The sequence below is a fragment of the Strongylocentrotus purpuratus genome, unplaced genomic scaffold (assembly GCF_000002235.5).
Source record: "Strongylocentrotus purpuratus isolate Spur 01 unplaced genomic scaffold, Spur_5.0 spur5_scaffold_12, whole genome shotgun sequence".
In the NCBI taxonomy this organism is placed as follows: domain Eukaryota; kingdom Metazoa; phylum Echinodermata; class Echinoidea; order Camarodonta; family Strongylocentrotidae; genus Strongylocentrotus; species Strongylocentrotus purpuratus.
The window spans coordinates 33,666,868-33,687,392 of NW_022145597.1; the positions used below are offsets into that span (position 1 = coordinate 33,666,868).

Below are 20,525 nucleotides of genomic sequence, written 5' to 3' on the forward strand. Positions count from 1 at the left end.
ATTCGAGTAAAGAGCAACACAATTTTTAAAGGGGTTCTTAAGAAAACACGAGTGGCTCATGATGCATAGTTATTTACATTTAAATTATTGTTTTATGAATATTCTGTGGCCGCTCGCGTGGCCCCTGTCAAATTCCACCAGCCTTCAGCATGGACCTACTACGAACCATCATGATGACAGAGAAAGTGCATGTTACGCAATGTTTACGCCTTTTCTGTTCTTTCTACAAACCGCAGCGGCATGCATGTCTGAAGTGAGAGGGCAACTTCACGAAACAAAGCTTTAGTAAACAAATCAAATTTCTAAAGGGAACCGCTTTGTGTGGAAAAGGAAAGTTATTGCCCAGTCACTGAAGAGATGTTGAGTTGTTCTGATGATACCGATTTATCGATGGTGACCGTAGTGATGATGATGGTGATGATATTGATGGACGATGATGAAAATGCTGGCTGTATGTATTGATGGCGATTATTAAAATGATGATGTAGAGAGATTCCAGCCCCCCTCCCCCCCCCCCCCCCCACTTCACAAAAATACACACACAAGATAGCATGGCGATAAACAATGAAAATACGTCATTGATGGAAATAAAAATTCGAAAAACGAGTAATACATAAGGAAATAACAAAGAAATACTTGAGGATTGAGGAAAAAATAGAAAATGATTGAAAAAATCTAAGAAATATATAAAGTGAACACATTTACGAAGGAAACCAGAAGAATGATTAATAATTGCTTCATAAAGATCTACATACGTATGGAAAGAAAAAATGATAATCGAAAATACATGATTGATAGAAAGAAAAACATGGAATTAAACAAGGGGGGTGATTGTGGAATGGGGTAATTTCCAGGGAAATGTAAATGTCCACGGGGGGGGGGGGGGGGGAGTAATTGGCCGGGGTGATTGCCCAAGGGTAATTCTCCTAGAACTAGAACCATAATGAACAAGAGAAGGGAATATACAAGCATAGAGAGAGAGAGGGAGAGAGGGTGGAACAAAGAATTGCAAAAACAGAAAAGATGAGAAAGATTCGAACAAATGCATACGCTAGTTTTCAGGGCAGAACTGCTCTCTCTCTCTCTCTCTCTCTCTCGGAGGTTCAATCATCACTACTAAGATCACGTGATCTTACCGCGCAAACATGATCTGTTTATAAATAACTTCTGAGATAAACGCATGTTGCCAGACACCTTGTCTCCAAAGTACCCTTTGTTTAGAAACACTTTTAACATAATACGAAATATACGCTACGCTAGCTCTCCTCATTCAAACATTCAATTCATTGGTGAACAAATTAAATTTGGAATTGATTAATAAGTTCTCTGCTTGTTTCGTGTGTCTATGTTTGTTCTTATTTTTAGTTAGATTGTCTTCTTCTTTTTCTTCTCCTTCCTTTTCTTCTTCCCCTTCTTCTTATACCTCTCCCCCTTCTTCATATTCCTCTCCTTCCTTTTTTTCTTCCCCCACCCCTCTGCTTCTTCATATCCACTTCTTCTTTTTCTTCCACCCCCCGGTCCCACCCCTCTGCTTCTTCACCTACTCTTCTCCCCCCCTGCTTGTTTATCTTCCCTTCTTCTTTTTCCTCTCCCTCCTTTGTTTTCTTCCCCAATCCCCTCTGCTTCTTCATGTACTCTTAGTTTTTTTTCTTTACCCTCACCCCTTTGCTTCTTCATCTATTCTTCTCCCCCCCCCCCCTCTGCTTCTTTATATCCCCTTCCTTTTTTTTCTTCCCCAATCTGCTCTGCTTCTTCATTTTCTTCTCCCCGCCCCCTCTGCTTTTCATCTACTCTTCATCTTTTTCTTCTCCTTCGTTTTCTCCCCTTGCTTCTTCATCTCCCCTTCTTCTTTTTCTTCTCCTTCCTTTTCTTCTCCCCCTTTTTCTTTTTCTTCTCCTTCCTTTTCTTCTCCCCCTTCTTCTTTTTCCTCTCCTTCCTTTGTTTTCTTCCCCAATCCCCTCTGCTTCTTCATCTACAGGTGTACTCTTCCATCTTTTTCTTCACCCCCACTCCTTTGCTTCTTTATCAACTCTTCTCCCCCCCCCCCTTCTGCTTCTTTATATCCCCTGTTTTTTCCTCTCCTTGGGCCTTTTTTCCTTCCCCAATCTCCTCTGCTTCTTCATCTACTCTTCTTCATTTTCTTCTCCCCCGCCCCCTCTGCTTTTCATCTACTCTTCTTCTTTTCTTCTCCTTCCTTTTATTCCCCCTCCCCTCCTTCTACATATTTCCTTTCTTCTTTTTCCTCGCCTTCCTTTTTTTTTTTTAAGGTCACGAACGTGATGCAAGCAGCGCGAGCATAGGTCCTAAGTTGACCTAGATATCTACGTAAGCTTCGCGTACCACGTGCGTCCAAAATCTAGATCCAGCATGCATAGTGTTATTAGCATAGGCTATGCCTACAGGCTACACAATGTAGCACTATTAGTATTAATTATGACTTAGCTGTTGCAAAGAAAGTATCTCTTAATCCTTGGAATTAAAATATGGAAACAGGGACTGATGTGTCATTGGCATAATGTAAGGTGAGACCAAATTGTTCATATCATTAGTCTGATGAATGCTCAATTGAACCATTTTATTAAGTTTAGGCTAGAGCCTAGGCTAGGCATGACGATGTGGTACGGTAGATCTATGCTAGCGTTTGCCGTCCCCGTTGCCGTCCGGCTAGCGACTGCTAACTTCATGGACCCTGGGCCTAGCTCCTCGAAGATGTTTGGCAGAAAAATATCTAAAGCCTACGGTGGTCATCCACTCTTAGATCTAAATCAGGGGGTCTAGACTAGACTTTAGGCTGCCTTACTCATATTGCTGTGAGAGTTGGTGAACACGAAAACAAATTAGTGAGCGTCTTTCCTAACAAACACTCGACTCTCCCATACACTCTACGTGTATTTGTGTATAATTTTCGTGCGGTGCGATTCATATTTTAACACGCAAATTGTATAGGCAAATTGATCTGCAGTTGAATCGCTCTTCTCGACCAATTTGACTTTTCAACGTGACGTCATCGGGTCTTGTCGCGTGCGAGTCTTAAAAACGCACGACTTCAGCACGCGCATCATTTCAAGGCGAATGTAGTACCGGGCAGATTTCGGGCAGATTTCGGGCTGATTTCGGGCTGATTTCGGGCAGATTTCGGGCGCGACTCGAACATCGGGCGCGACCCGAACATCGTTTCTTCAGCTACGCGCTTCGGGCATCGGGTCAGCCCGCTGCCAAAACCTTTAGGCAGTAGTGTATATGAAATTATAGGAACTGAACAGGTAAAATTGGGGGTATCTTGGAAATCAACCAGTGCTTCAAACTTGTGTCATAAGTAGCCTGACCCCAACAGAGAATGAGTACTCCCTGCCCCCCCCCCCCCATCCTTCTGCTACCCCATCTATCAATGTGGGATGCAGACTACCTCAATCTAATTCAGAAAATATCTTAGAGTGCATCTATCCAGACTGTTAGGTTTACCATAGTAGCTACAGCTCAAAACTAACTAAAGAAAAAAATATATATCGTTCTGGATAGATTTACTACAGTATAGTAGCTACAGCTCAAAACTAACTAAAGAAAAAAAAATGGTTCTGGACGCCACCCCTTTCCCACCCCCCCCCCCCCCCCCCCCCCCCCCGAAAAAAAAGAGGTTAAAATGGAAAGAGTGGTCTGATGTACGTGGACGGTAAATAATTTGTATTAGACCCCCGTAGAAAAAGGGCAAATAGCCCTGTGGTATCCATTTCAAAATAATTCAAAATAAAACTTAAAAAGTCAAACTAGATGCTAACCTTCTTAAAGACTTTGCCATTAGATTGCACTTCATCTTCCTCGGATAAGATCTCCCTGGTTCCTAGGGCTTCTAGAGATCCATATTCCTGACAGCTCCTCTCAAAGTCTTCATCCAGAGTCTTGCAATCCTGTCGTTTTCTGAGCTTGAGCTGCTGGCTACCTACCATCCTCCAAGGGTTCTGGGTGTCACCCATTATAGGTTCAGCCTTGAGACGGTTCTGGTACGTCCAGGAGCTGTATGTCGCTAGCTGCCAAGGGATGTAGGTAGCCATGTCATAGAACCATGAGAAGAAATGGATGGCATGTACCACCATAGAGACATGGAATGGCTCCGCTTCTTTATTATCAGGCATCTTGAAGTTGTGATGCTCGCCTGCCTGCCTGGGTTGAGAATCTTGGTTCGCCCGTTGAGGGTTGCTTCCTTAGCGTTGTCTTTCACTTGTGCTCAGCTTCTCATTTGTCTGTTTAAAAAAAAAAAATATTAAAAAGCATGTTAAGTATATAAATGTCTCTTGTAATTTTGTTTCAAATAACTCTTTACATAGGCAATTTCTTTCCATACATTGTACCTGAGTATTACAATTTGCTACAATTACAGAATATTTAATTCATTATTCTGGATACATGTTCTGATCCTTCTCTGCACACAAACTTACCACCAAGCAAGACATTTACAGCCAGTTTCCCGATTGAACAATTGAACAATTATCTCAGTCTCCAATATGAAGCTAGCTACATGTAAGATACAGACTGTTGTCACACATCATTACACGGCAGACTAATGCCTTCTTCATGACCTAAAGTCTGACTAGAAATTTCGCATCATCCGATTACTACTGAAGGTGATCTGTCAATACATGACTTTGAGGACTATTAAATTGTTGAGTTGCAAAACAGGGGGAGGAAGAAAAGAACCTGCTTAGATAGATAAGTTTGTTGGGCAAAGTTCACGTTTTATATGACACTGTTTTTGTGACAATAGGCCTGTCTTCACTATCTCGAGATTGCCAAATATCCAGCTATTTGAACTATCCCGATCGCAAACTCCAGCTAATTTGCATCTTCATTAGACCAAAGTAGCAATTAGCGGGATATTTGGTCAGGATTGTCATCCCAAGATATCTTGGGATAGTTTGCAAAATATCCAGCTATTTGTCTGGTGCGTCATCACCAGACCGAAGACTCGCACTATGCGCCAACCCTGAGCAAAATATCTCGAGTTAATTTCTCAAGGTCGAGTTTCAAGTTTCGAGGTCGAATCTAGAGCTGATGAAGACGCGATTTGTAACTTAGGGATTATTTCCCAAATCAGAAATAGCAGGCTATTTGACGATCTCGAGATGATGAAGACGCGCCTAGTGGTGATCTTGTGGGCTAAGATCTGGTAGGTCAAAGACTGAAGCAAATAAGAGGTCCCTTGGACTGGAGTGGAGTATTTGTATTAGAGTATTGTCACTCCCACCTGTTACAAGGTTATTGCAAGATGAAGAGGGTCAGATTTAAATGCTTTAAATGCATGCAGGATCTGGATGATTTTTGCTCCTCAATATTCTAAAATTGCCTCTAAATGCCCGTGCATAGCTCCTTATTTGTTATTTTTTGTTTTCTTTCTTATCTAACAGATACATTGAGATACAATGTACATTTCCATGTTAACAGGAGAAGAGGAATATCAAACATAAAACACTGTACAACAAATGATCAGTGGTACATGTACAAATATACATACATGTACGGCCATCTAATACAATCATTCATGTTCTAACTAGGCTCTGCCACGGAAATTGCATTCTACCGTGTATGAGTACAACATGCCAGACAACGTAGCTAGCCTACATGTACATGTACATGTTGCCCTCAGCATACCCATGAATTGTACCTTGCATCATAATGCATTAACAACGAGAGTCCGTGATGGATAATTGAGACAATAGAAGTGACAAGCACCAACATTTATCAAGCTCTTCCTCTTTCCATCACCATATCTTTTTATCTATCACATGCTTGATACATTCACACACAAATTTTTGGTACTTGTTCACACAACTAATTTCAATGAGGTTCATTTCATTTTCACTATTAAAAGCATAGTAACACAAAGTTCTCTCCTGACCTTCATTGTCTGCAGGGAAAAAATTAATATTTATTTTTCGGGGGCTACTTTTCAAACTTGCCTGCATGAAAATAACATTCTAAAATTTCTTTTGCATCGAACTCTGTGCAAATTGAAGGGGTTCTTTTCTGATTTTCGGGGGCTCTTTTGGGCATTTCGGGGGCTATTTCGCCCTGAGCCCCCGTGTATTTTTCAATTATTGTGTGACACAGAGCAGTAGAGCACATAACAAGTTTATTCACAGAAATATTCGCTATTAATAATAACAATTATAATATTGAGTCTTTGTATATTAAACACTCATATCTGTCAGACTTGACACTCTTGGCGCTCCTGATTATTACCCTGGCTTTGGCACGGCGCTCTAGCATTTCAAGGAATTAATTCCTGCCAGGTACCCATTTACATCACCTGGGTTGAGTGTGGCAAATGTACAATGTAGATCAATGTCTTGCCAAAGTACATTAGTGCTGCAGTGGGACTCGAACCGTTGACCTTATGATCAACAGTCCAGTGACGTATCCACTCAACCACAACACTACTAATAGTAATTTAATGAATTAATACAAATTTCTGTAATTGATGTTTTTTTTCATTCACACCTGATATATTACAATGAGATCCGCAAGCCTACTGTATAATGAGATTCTTATTACACCAGTTCAAAGATTGATTTTTACTGTGTGCACTAACTACCCTATTATTCTGAAGAAAGAGGAAATGAGCAGGATGAAAACATGTCATTCTTATCCTTCACTTCCTGCCTTTCAAAACAAGATGACGCACTTAAAATTTGGAGGAAACAAATACATTTTCAAAGTTTGTTGACTTGTATAAAACAATCTGATGATGATCCAACCACTTTGTCATTTCCTTTAGTGTATTTTCCATGTTATTGTTTTATCTATGTTTGCAAGAAATTATTGTATTCTTTGCCTTTATATGTTTTTATGAAAGTGGTGAATAAATTCAATTCAATTCAATCTATCGAGTCTTTTAAAACCATGTTTTCAATTTAGGAAGCTGCATGCATTAATACTGTGGTAGAGAGTACCCACCATCTCATATGTACTTCACAATGCATTTAGGGGCTCCAGACAGACATACATGTACAGCTGATCATGCCCTGATCATCTAACACTTTGTACACGTAAGGCAATGTGTTATTGACGCAGGCGCTTGCAAGGCTGCATAATCTTCACACATTCGTAGCCTGTGTTGTACAACTTGTCATTATAGAGGTGTTCACGGCACGAATGTTCTCCCATGATTAAGGTATTCCCATAAAAAATAATTTACAAGCTACTTGTACATATCACTATCACTCTAAATATATGTTCATGAGAAGTGTTAGAAGTGAGAAGTCTGAGAAGGCATCATACTGATAGTGAAATGATCGAAGGGCCATCTATACATGGTGTTTACTCTGATGGGCCAGGTACAAGTTCATGTACAACTTGTACATGTACAGATTCTCACTTGCACACTTTAAACCGATATAATTGCTGCTTTTTCAGTGCTTTGAAAAGACTTGATGACTGAAAACATTTTACAACAGCCAAGTTATAATCAAACCTTAATACTGCTGGTAAAAAAAGATTGACAAATTTATACATAAGGTACATGTACTTTACTGATGATCAGCGGTAGATATGAAGTTGCAAGGTAACTATTACATCAAATACCTTGGGGATTTTAGTATCAACTGAAATCAAAGCAATGATAAAATTAAGAGATGAAACAGTTTATTAGGCTTTTTATTAGGTTGGTAATCTTGAGGAATTTCTATTTTGTTTTGCAGAAAGAGAGGTTTTACTAATATTTAGGAAAGTTGTTTGTCTTCACCACTTGGTACATGTGCGCATATCCTGCTACATGTAGTACTTCAATGAGATATAAATCGTGACATCACAGTTGATGCATATATCTACATGAGCATGCAGAATGCACATGCCTGACTTCACCCACTATCATGCATGGATGAGAATCGCACCTTCCTTTCCACATACAATCCTGCCTCATACAATGAAATCTAGACATTACAATTTACAAAGTACTGCACACATCGCTTCATACACACTTCAGGGGTGATAGTGAGCACTAAAGAAATAAAAATAAATTCCCCTTAACCACGCCCCCCTTGAATGAAGACAAAAAAAGAAGATTGGGGGGGGGGGGGGGAGGAAATGGCATCTAACTACATGTACATTCCACCCCCCCCCCCCCCCTCAACACTTTTGAGGAAGAAAATTGGGGAAATAGGGAAGAATAGAGAAAATTCAGGAAAATGGGGATAAAATTGGGTTTAAATTTTTTTTTAAAATTGTATCTAAGGTTACTAATTTAATCTCCTTGGTAGCCATCTACATGTACTGTACATATCATTAGCTGGGGTGTCACATGAACTTTAAAGGCATAAATGTGGTCTGAATTAAGGCTTACATGAATGTAATTTTCCCATTTATACAAATCACTACTAATTCCACATTTTGTGGCTTAATTAACACCCTACGTTTGTTAAGTTTGTTAAGCAGTATTAACATGTACATGTACTATTAAGATTGAAAATATGCATTATTTTAAATATGAAACAAAACAAGCAAAGTGTACTACCTGGGATTTTCAATACATTTTATGATTGCAGAAATATTTCACGAACATTCTTGTATCATGTACATGTATGGACAATGGACCCTAAATGTTCAACCTGGGGTTTATTTATAATGAAATATAGCATTGAAGTCGTAAGTCTCAAGCCCATCAATCATAGCCCCATTAAGTGCGCCAACACCATCTTCAATAGATGGGACTCCATCATAAGATTTCTTAATATATCAACAGACTAATACATCATGTCATCACCATGCTCTCAAGTAAACTGTTCATAATCTAATAAGCGCATACCTACAGAACATGTATATTACCAGGTGTGGAATCATTCTTTGAATATAAAATAGTCTCATTTCCATTAGTAATTCATGGTACTGTGTAATGTATATTTTGTATAAAAACTGCACTATATGAATTTATTATTATTATTATTATTATTATTATTATTAACATACAGTACATGTACCGGTATTCAATTACATTTATCCTAAGAAAACAATTTGATTTTGGCCTATAAAAATGCATTTTCCACAGACGCATGTAACTCAAGTCTGAGCTATCTTTGGTTTAACATTTAAGCTATAGTATTCACAGAGTTAATACAAATCATAGTATAATTAAGTACTCCACTGTAACTGTACAATAGATCTAATGTTTATTCTTAAAACATTAAATCAGAAACCACCCCCCTCCCCCCCCCCCCCCCCCAAAAAAAAAAAAAAAATCCTATCAATCCGAAGAGAATAAAATCATTAGCTGTTATTGGTGCCAGAAGGATGTTTATTCTACTATAAAATAATATGAGTGACTTCCCTTCTGGCTCCTGATGGACAATACAGTACGATATACATGTACAGTATGTAGGTCAAATTATGCTACGTACTGCAGGGTAGAGAATCATCATCAGAATGAATATTGATTTGTGTACCTCAAAATAGATCTAACCGGCTTGTCTGAGTACCGGTATGCACAGTATGTATGGGATGATGAAGGAGCCTTCCTGATTCAATGTGATGCATTTCTCTTGCAGAGCCAGTGTCTGAGAACTAGCATAACTTCAAGGCACTTTGAAAAGGTTTGTGCAAAATATTACTTTTAAAAGATGCTTCTGGATGAAACAAGGTTATTTATTTTTAAAGGCCTTTAGCCCACCAACTAATAGATCTGGGGCCCGTTCCTAGAAACCATCATAAGTCTAACTTCTTGACTATCCCATTGAAACGCGTGTTAATTCTATAACACACGTTTCAATGGGATAGTCAAGAAGTTAGACTTATGACGGTTTCTAGGAACGGGGCCCAGGAGCATTTTAGCAGAAAATATATTACATCATACATGCATGCAAGTTCCTAAGTTTGTCTTTTCCTTTTTCATATGTTGTAGGGATACATAATAATAATATGTCTTGTTTAACCAGGGTAGCCTCATCAGTTCATATAACACCCGGCTTTGGGTGAGAATTTGAAATCGGTGAATGAGGAGATTATTTTACTTTGTTTCTCTTGAAAGAATTATGCAATATGGAGCTTTCTGTGAGCTTCCCAGCCCAGAGAACATGTTCCAATGATCAAATAAATGTGTGATTGTTTTGGGGAAAACTTGGACATGATTTATACATTCAAGCAATATGCAGCATCAATCAAATAGCTATAACACATTTAATAGAACAAATAATTCAATTTGGATAATCCTCTGTCATGGTAATATTCAAATAATGATTAAAACTGAAAAAACAATTCTTGAGAGTTCACTTCTTCACTTATAGAACTGAAGAAATGAACTTTCAAGGATTTTTATTTCAATTGTTTTAATCATTACGTGTATATTTATTTAGTCTAGAAGATTAAACCTTGCGAAACTTATCATTAGTATTGTACATGACTGAATTCCATGTTAAAACAATTAAAGCAAATGTAAACAATACTACAAAACAAACCAAGGGAGCCTCAAAGTCAAGTACCACTCATGTTTGTATTACAACATAACTGATTTGGTTGTGAATGATAATATACCCATGCTCCAGTACCATGTTCAGGCAGACACTAATGTCAACAAAGAGTCTCTTTCAGGTGTCAATGACTTCATGTCAATGTCAAGGGGACTTTGCCTAGGACATTAAAAGCGATGATGTAGGCCCTTCTAAGTCTCACATGATAATGTGTAATAGAGAGCGTTTATTTCAGGAGAAATATAGAACACGAAGACACAAAAACAAGAATCTGTTAAATGGAGTACATGTACTGCCACCTTATTTTGAGCCTCTGTACATGTAGAGTATTATGTCAAATGCTGAAGTGGCTGAAAAGGCTGTTGTACTAACATATTCAAATTAATTAATGGATGCTTCTTTTCTAGGAACCTAGTGAGGAGTTTCATTAACCTGTAATTAATGAATGAATTACAATACTTGGATCCAGTGAGTCTGCAATCATTTACATGTTGTTATGCTGGGAAAGTCTCGGGCTAGCTTTCACGTTGTCAAGAAAAACATTTGATTAAAAAGTAAGCATACAATTTGAATATGATCAATCTATCTATTGACCCCAAAGCATCAAGGAGTTACATGTATTACGCCTAATAACAACTCTTTGATTGCATTTGCGAGGAAAAATTTCAACTATTAAATAACATTGAACCCTCTCTCCAGTTTTCAAAATCTGGATGAGAAACTTAGAATCTATTTTGCTTGACCTTAGGTCAATGTGAAAGTCACCTTGTAGTGCCCTATTTAATTTCTGGTATCCAGCTATTGTAACTAACCTCCTATCATTGACTGTAATGAATAGCATGCTGATCTTGTCTTCACGTCCAAGCCGTATTGATTGACCGATACATGCAGCAGAGAGGTCACTTTTCATTGTCCACTATATTCATTCACATGCACTACTGATCAATTAATTAATAATAATAGGATACTGTATTGACCACTGCACTACTACTCTGCTTCAAGTACAGTGTTTGTATAGGCCATTAGGATTTTAGGGAAAAGTAAAACATTAGCGAAATGTACAGTAATAATAGCACATTCAGACAGATTCATCATTCAGACCCAACCCCCACACCCCCCCCCCCCCTCCCAAACAACAAGTATGAAGAGTCCTGGTGTCCAAAATACATGTTTGAAGTTTGTAAACATAATTCCATTTTTACCCTCTTTGGGGATACATTGGTTTATGTTTTTTAAACCAGAGTCGCAGAACTAGCTACAGCTGTATGATGTGGTTCTCTGTGTACCTCCATGGAATAAAGTATTTACAGTATGTTCACTTCGGACTGCAATCACTTATGTTGATTCAACAACTAATGGTCATTATTTTCCCACAAAAAGCCATTTTTCAAACCCTTTCGTTTTGAGGGAAGTTCTAAATAAGAATTGTCTTTCAAATGCCGTTTTCATTTTTTGACCTGCAAATGGGACATACAACTGTACATGTAGTACCTTTAACTGATGACAATAACAAATATCGAAAGTCATTTGAGTTTATACATACATGTACAGTATACATGTAGTGCTGTATGACCTTCAGGGCAGGAGTACCTCAAAGTCACTTTGATAAGACATCCTTTAAGGAGAGAATACTATCCTCCCGAAGATCAATAGCATCAATCATATGTACACGGAGGCCTATATGGTTGACCACACTGTTTAACATTGACCATCAAATATTATGCAATCCATTGTAATTACTTCATAGACAGGTGTAACATAGAAAATTCAATTCACCTGTTATTCATGTCTTATCAAAGTGAATTTAGGCCTGTCCACATCAGCTCAAGTTTGCCAAATAACCCGCTATTTCATCTATCCCGATCACAAATTAACCAGTTAATTTGCGTTTCCATTAGCCTGCAGTTGCAATTTTTGGTCGAGGAAATATCCTGAGAAATGTTTGTCTTGTAACAAAATAGTCTGCTATTTGGGATATAGCGGGCTAATTTGCGCCCATCCAAACTAGTTTATAATGAGCGTATCTCTCTGGTGAAGACGCGATTTCAAGCTTCGGGATAATATGCCTGAGTCTGAAAATAGCGGGTTATTTGGCAAATTCGAGCTGATGGAAACAGGCCTTTCGAGGTACTTTAGAGATGAGAGAATAATAACATTCAGTGAACAGTAGGACCTATATGTAAAGTACAAGTACACGGAGGCCTATATGATTGACCCAACTGGTATTGATTGACCATCAAATATTATGCAATCCACTGTAATGAGTTCATAGACTGCTTTACTAACTAAGGCTGTGCACAACAGTGTAATGAGGTACCCGAGTACACTCCCATGCTTACAAGCGAATACTCGAGTATTCGGACGCCATGTTTTTTCTTTTAATTTTTGGATTTTTTTTAAAAAAAAATTAAAAATTTTTAAAATTTTGTTTTGTTTTTTTGTTTTGCCACCACCATACATACCACTGGAGCAGTATCCCAGTTCTGTCGCCGAAAACGCATGCAATTTTACTTTGAGTTGCAGTTGAAGGCGCCGATTTAATAATAATAATAACAGTGAACAATGCTGTTTTAAAAACCAAAGATGGTAGAATAATCCATTTTCCTCCAAGTCCAAGCAGAAATCCAGACATTTGGTCCCAGTTTCTGAGTGGTGAGTTTGACAGTGCTTGAGTTGGGAAACGTTTTTACCGACGGCACCATGCCAGCGGCCGCCGCTCACCCAGGCACGGGTAAGCGTCGGCCTGGACATTTAAAAAAAAAAGAAGAATATTCGGGTACGAGAAATCGTACCCGAGTAGTTGTCAACCGTGCGGGTACTCGAGCATTCGACTACCCTTCACAGCCTTATTACTAACCTAGTGATGAGTTATTCCATTCATCTTTTATTAATGAACTACCATACTCGGAATCCAGTCTGCATACTTGTCGCTACATTGGGCAAGCCTCAGACAAGGTTTTACGTTATCAAGACTAACTTTTGTTTAAAATCATACCTGCCAACACTTGAAAATAAGAATTGGGAATTTTTAGCACGGTATGCCTTCGAAAATAAGAAATCGCACTTGCAGCGACAGTGTAACTGGCAAGACGCGGTAAATCTGAACCAAAAAGCGAAAACAAATTTGCTGCTCGATCATGCAACCATTCAATGCACACAATGCGTGAACTCTCAAAACGCCACACATGATAAAACAAGCTTAATTCGGCTTTTAATAACACACACACACACACAAAAAAAAAAAATTATTGAAAAATCTGAATATTCCTGATTTTTCAGGTCCTAGAAATCCAGAAAATCAGAATATTCTGGATTATTTGTAAGGGTTGGCAGGTATGAAGTACGCATGAAACGTTAGTATGTTTGTAAACAGGTCTACATGTATGTCAGGGCAGATCCATGTAATCCTTCGTATTAAATTTCCTTAAAAAGTGCAAGTGACGGTGCTAAAGTGAATGAAAAAAACAACTATGACAATCTGGTCAATGACATCATTCACGTTGATTAGAATAACAGAACAAACAAATCTGACAGCATAAACACCGGTATGTGCAATTCCTAGGACTGGGTTGAAAGCCACAGATTTTAAAATCACATTGACAGACTTACATGAAGGTCATGACAATGTTATCATCGTTTGCTTATCCGATAATCAACCATAATCTTATCTAAGTGGAAACAAATCTACTAGGTATGACATAACCTCTAGTTTCATCCTAATGTGAATATCATTAGATTCATTGCATTACTGAAAAAACCCATAAGAAACCACTGAAGTTTGCACAAACCGATTTTGGGGTGAGTGCATGTGCCTGCGCCACTCGTTCGTGCCCTGCATGTGTCAGTTTTTACCAAAGTTTGCAATTAAATTGCAAAAAATCAGTAAAACTTTGCCATGCATTAAAAAAAAACACTACAAGGTGAATTTTTTTATTTCAATTTTTTGTTGTTTGCTGGTAGTTGCTATGTTATGCTAGGCAAACTACCAGCAAAATACCTGAATGTGAGAAAAAATCAATCATTTTTGGTTAAAGCGTAAATTCAGCTCTTGAAGAAGCAGCATTCACTTTAAAACCCAGGCCTATCGAGAGGAGAAGTTGAGACTATTAGAGACAAGCTTGTAACCCTTGAGGAGATGCAAACAGGATTCTTACAAACAGACAGGATACAAGAGAGGCTGTTGTGGCTGAACAAGTCACTGTGACTCAACACCACAACAAGGCATACCTACATGTACATTACAAATCACCTTCAGATGACTTTGAACATGTAATGTGTGTTATACTACTAGTACCAAGGAATGGCTGTACTGGAACACTCAGTACAATATGATTCAGGGCTGCCAACACTCACGCATTGAGCGTGAGACTCACACATTTCACTCAATTCTCACACTCTCACGCTAACAATTAAATTCCTCACGCTCAAATCTTAAATAACTAAATAATAATAAAAACATATAAATTTGAATGATTTATGCCACCAAAATCAAGAATTTAGAAAGTTTTCCTGCCTTTTATCCCATTTTATCGAAGAGAAAAACCTTGATCTCACTTCTCGCGTGCGTTCGTGTGTAAAATGGGCGCCTATAAAGCTAGCTAGCCTGATGATGTACATATCCTCGCACATCCGTACCCATATTCATATGCAGCTAGCCGGGTCGGCCCTAGCCTGCCCCTGCCCCGAATATGGATCGGACGAACCAGCAGCGAGCTCGAGTACGTCATCAGTAACAGTTGTCAATTCAATTGATCGAGAACAGCAAAGATTTCACGGTTCTGCTTTGTTTTTAAAGAGGGCCTAATATTATTTCATACAGTCGAATAGAATGAGAGGGTTTATAAAAATATAAAGGGAGTTTTGAGAGTGAAAAATGACTTGTGATTGTGTAAAAACTTAAATTGAACGAAAACTTGCTTCGGCGGCTTTGTCTCAGAGAGTGAGCGCGTGGGGCCCTCAGCACCCCGCTCTACACCTAGGCCAGTGGACCACGTTCGTGGGCGAACAATCAGGTATTCCATGTTAATAATTTTCTTTATCACTCTCTGTTAGCCTTTATGATTTTCTCTCTCCATATTGCCTTAAGCTATAATGTTAAAATACTCTATAAAGTATGCACCAGATCACACAATTTCAAATAAAAAGCTCCACACTGTGGGAGGGGGGTACGCCCCCCCTCCCACACCCTCGCTTCGCTCCCTCGCGCTAACGCTTCTCATATAATCTCACTCTAAACTGTTTTCCAATGTTGGCAGCTCTGATGTGATTACATTTAGCAGATAGTGAAGGGAGGTGATTGAAAATATTCTGGACAAATAAGTGATTTGGCCTTTTGGGGGGATATTAAATTATTACAATTTGAAAAAAGCTCACAAAAGGGGATCATTGAGTTGCCAATTTTGAAGGGATATTTAAGATTTTTTTTTAATTAAACACCATCAAAATCTATATTTCATTTATCAAAAAAGGCCTTACCAGTAGTCTAAGAGAGCCTCAAAATCAAAAGATGTTGATAATGATACTCCTCCAACCAGACAGATTTGTCTATTAAATCTGGATCAAAGTCTGATAGAGACCAATTTAAACCAAAGCTGCTTTCTAATTTGAATCCACATGTACTTGTATCTTTCAATTCTATATAACTAGCTTATAATATGACTACGGAAGACGCGACCGCAGCATTAGCATGCATGCAACATAATACATGTATGTGAAACCGAAGCGTGGGGAGAACTTCGTTCAGTTTCGCCAACACTAGCACGCACTGACCTAGTTACTCAAGTCCATTCGTTTACGTGCAGTTGTCCAAAAGACGTACATGTAGACGGCGTTAACCTGTATTTGCCATGATAGTGTGATACACTCCCTTTATTCTTTAATTGTTTTGTATTGTGTAGCATGGTTACCAGGTATCATTTAATAACGATGATCTAGATGTTGATAGAATACAGGAGGTTTACAAGTACACAACAACTGAACAAGATTTTCAGACAAACTCCATCTGGAAAAAAGTAAATAACATTCCATAATATTGTTTATCGAATATCAGTTCAAGAAGCCAGTTCTCGACGTGCCTAATCACTGCTGCACTCTTTAACGGCAGAATAGACAACATACATGCAACAATATTCATGAAAATAGTGCATGCATTCATCAACACGAGGCTCGGCCTAAGCTTGAGAGGCTACATCATCATGATGACACATCGCGTCGCCATCAAATGAAACAGGATGGGCCGTGGCCGTGTGCATGGCTTCAACGACCGTTCTTCAAGTTCATCGTTCATCTCTGCCAATCTTATTTGACTTAATATTTTAATAAATTCACGCAAATTAAGGCTCGAATTCAAATCACTCACTCACTCATACACCTCTCAACATTTTTGTTTATACTCACGATATTTTCTTCAGTTTCTTCAATGTTCTTGTACTTTGTAGACTGTGTTGGTACGGTGATTCAGAAATTCACACACATGCCGGTGTTTTGTGCACGCATGTATGTACAAATTTCGTGTAAACGTATGCGTCGATCACCTCATCTTCTACGTCAACAATGCAAAATGCTTATGAATATTCATATAGTCGTTGAAAGAGCAAAATAATCAGTATATTCTACTGGTAAATTATCGACTTAATCACTGAAAACAGTAGAAATTATACACAAGAGGGATATTTTTTCTTTAAAAAAAGCAAAGTTTGGTTATTTGTCCAAAGATTTGAGGACTGATTAGCAATTTTACAACGATTTAGTGCAAAAGGTACAAAATAGGAAACTGAATTTTAAATGAAGGAAGAAGCTATTTTCGTGCAGCATAAAAGTTTATTGAACTTTCCAATGATTCACTCTCTGCATGACATTGTATCAACGAACTTTTCTCGTCGCGTGATCCCTCTCTTTTATTCCGGTTTAGTGGAAGTGATAGTTAGCCCCCCCCCCCCCCCCCCCCCCCCCCCCCCAAAAAAAAAGATGGTTGTCCTCGACAGCCCGCTCGTATTTTATTTTTTTAAATAATTTGTTGTTGTTTCAATTCAATATAATTCAATTTTTTTTTTTTTTTTTTTTTTTTTTTTTGGCCACACATACCATTTTATGCATTTTGCATTTGCATTTGCCGGTTTGTTCTTTTCAGTACGCAATTCTGTATTTATTAAACTTACTTGCCATTTTTATTTTTATATGCCAAAATGCCGTTCATTCAAATCAGGTTCTGAGCATTCTTAAACTCATTTTAAGCCAATCTGTACTAGTTTACAGGAGGGATTAAACCGCCCTGCAAGGTCACTGGACAGGTGGTTATATCTCATCAAATCAGCTTTCAGTTAAGATAAAGAGGATCATGGTCACCGATTAGGCATTGTTTGCTATATAGAGGGCGCAAGTAGCTATAGTACAATGGAGATTTAAAAGGTGCTGTATTTCAAAGCCAAAAATACCTTCTGTGTTGGTCTTGATATTCATTGTACATTAAACTAGTCTGTTACCATATTAAAGTGTTTTATAGACTTTGTTTGTTTAAATGCTTGACATTCCAATATTTTGTCTTTCTTTTTATGGAAAAAAAATTATTTAAAATTTAAAAAAATGGGGAAAAAATATCACAAAAGACACACACAAAAAAAAATAAAAAAATCCGCCCGCCCGCCCCTACTCCACAGAATAGCAATCGAGGACAACCAAATGATTTTTTTTTTTGGGGGGGGGGGGGGGGCTTATCGTGGACACGCCTACGCTCCCCGGACATTTTGCTGTAAAAAGGCACAATGCAGTGCCAGGGCCAGAGATCATGAATCTCAATTCACTTCTTTGGGTTTTTTAGGCATTTGAATTTCGTTTCCAGGCCGCCCTTTTGGCATCCATTTACTTTTCATCGGGGTTTTCTCTGGCCCTGGACTTTCTTCTATGAATGCGAGAGTATACCTCCTACATCCTACAGCAATTTTCTGCCCGATCTCTTACGTTTATGCATTTTGGGAGGGACTCCATTTTTTTTCAGGGATGGGCAAGTCCCCCCCCCCTCCCTTCTCCGCGAAGCGCGGAAGCTTTGACGTTTCATTAAATTATTAGAGAAAGAAGACGAATCGTTGTACCGTTCTCGACTTTTAATCAAGTTTGTTTAAATTCAGTTCATATATGTCAAATAATTCTTTTCCTTCTTCTTCTTCCTTTGTTTCTTCTTCTTCTTCTTTTCTTCTTCTTCTTCTTCTTCTTCTTCTTCTTCTTCTTCTTCTTCTTCTTCTTCTTCTTCTTCCTCTTCCTTTTCTTCTTCTTTTTCTTCTTCTTCTTCTTCTTAGTCTTCTTTCTCTTCTTCTTCTTTTTCTTTTTCTTCTTCTTTTTCTTCTTCTTCTTCTTCTTCTTCTTCTTCTTCTTCTTCTTCTTCTTCTTCTTCTTCTTCTTCGATCTTCTTCTTCCTTCTTCTTTCTTTTTTTCTTCTTCTTGTTCTTTTTCTTCTTCTTTTTCTTCTTTTTCTTCTTCTTCTTTTTCTTCTTTTTCTTCTTCTTCTTCTTCTTCTTCTTCTTCTTAGTCTTCTTTTTCTTCTTCTTCTTTCTCTTCTTCTTCTTTTTCTTTTTCTTTTTCTTCTTCTTTCTTCTTCTTCTTCTTCTTCTTCTTCTTTTTCTTCTTCTTCTTCTTTTTCTTCTTCTTAGTCTTCTTCTTCTTTCTCTCCTTCTTCTTCTTCTTCTTCTTCTTCTTTCTCTCCTTCTTCTTCTTCTTCTTCTTCTTCTTCTTCTTCTTCTTCTTCTACGTCGTCGTCTTTTTCTTCACGGTACTTATTATCAGTATATCATTATCAGTCATGCAAGCTTGATGTTGTTATTATTAGATTCATCATTATTACAATAACAATAAAATACATAAGTTGAAAAATATAATGAAATACATAAGAAATTTTCAAAACACGAGATAAGAAGGAATAACCTAGTTCTTCCATTTTTTTGTCGTATTACTGTTTCAAATGGTCTAACGAATACATACAATGAAGAAGAGGGCTCGAGAAAGAAAGTAAGAAAGGGTAAAATGGTTAAATTGTAAAAATGATCCTGAATGGCGATCCTGGAAACGGAAAACTTATTTTTGAACGCATATCAACATGGTAAATGCCCATAAAAGTGGTTTGGTAGGAAACCGATGTGCTAAATTGGGTTAAGAAGGTTTAGCGTAAAGGGATTTACTGCAAGAACGAAATTTGAAAAAGTCAGAAATGACTATGGCATTAAATTCTTCAGAAATAACGTGAAAGGAAGAGATGATACGGTACTCGCTTGTCTTAATTTTTAAACAAAACATTATTTTTTACCTACACAATGTACTCATAGAAATTAAGGGTCAACGTTACATTTTCTAATTTTTGTCTCATTTGAATGATTGCTTCAGACAACAATTTTCGTCATTAATTTAAACAAAAATATAGTGACCTGCCAATGTCTCAAATAAGGTATAAAAATAAGCGAATCTGACCGTAATTAAATGCATAAACCCCCTAAGCTTTGGGGGGGGGGGGGGTGGGGCTCTGCCCCTGGACCCCAAGCCAATTAACGATACGCTCTTCCTGATCGTAAATACTTTAGCCCCCCCCCCCCTACCTCTTTGAAAGGAAAAAGGATAAAATAGAACAAAAGATATGCTGTCCAGACTGTTTGGGAAATTATATTTCACTTATTTGGTGCAGGTTTTCTCGTAGTTTCGTACCATATTAAAGGGACTTGGTAACATTGTTCAGATGAGAGAAATTGGTGCTAAGGTAGTTACTTAAATGCTATATGTACAATTAAAGATAATCTGAAAGTTTGAGTGAAAACAAACCATTATCAACGATAATAAAGAGGGAAAACAAATGATTTTTACAATTTTTTTTATAGGCGGAAACATCACAGCTGCATTTCTATCGGGAGAGGGCGCAAATCTCTTTGTGAGTTCGCAGTGCCGTATTATGTGTGAGTTGTGAGCGGCAGATCGGTATAAAGATATAGACAAATTCTCGGAGCGCATGCGGCCCGACAGCATAATTATCAAATACCATAGGCGCCAGAAGTGGGGGGCAGGGGGGGGGGGGGGGGTGCAGTTGACCCCCCAGTAAAAAAA

At 38.1% G+C, this 20,525-nt stretch overlaps 1 protein-coding gene across 2 annotated transcripts in view; it reads right to left on the minus strand.

The window, feature by feature from the left end:
* LOC590937 (long-chain-fatty-acid--CoA ligase 3) overlaps window positions 1–16,975 on the minus strand; it is a 36,866-nt gene extending 19,891 nt beyond the window's left edge. Inside the window, exons 1-2 of one of the 2 annotated variants that reach the window (XM_030982493.1) lie at window positions 16,845–16,975; window positions 3,777–4,238 (exon numbers count right to left, since the gene is read on the minus strand). In XM_030982493.1, coding sequence (XP_030838353.1) covers window positions 3,777–4,130 — 354 coding nt within the window. In that variant the 5' untranslated portion in view covers window positions 4,131–4,238; window positions 16,845–16,975. Of the gene's footprint in view, window positions 1–3,776; window positions 4,239–4,433; window positions 4,590–16,844 lie in introns of those variants that run through there. The other variant, XM_030982494.1, reaches the window with a different exon arrangement.
* Between the last annotated feature and the right edge of the window lie 3,550 nt (window positions 16,976–20,525).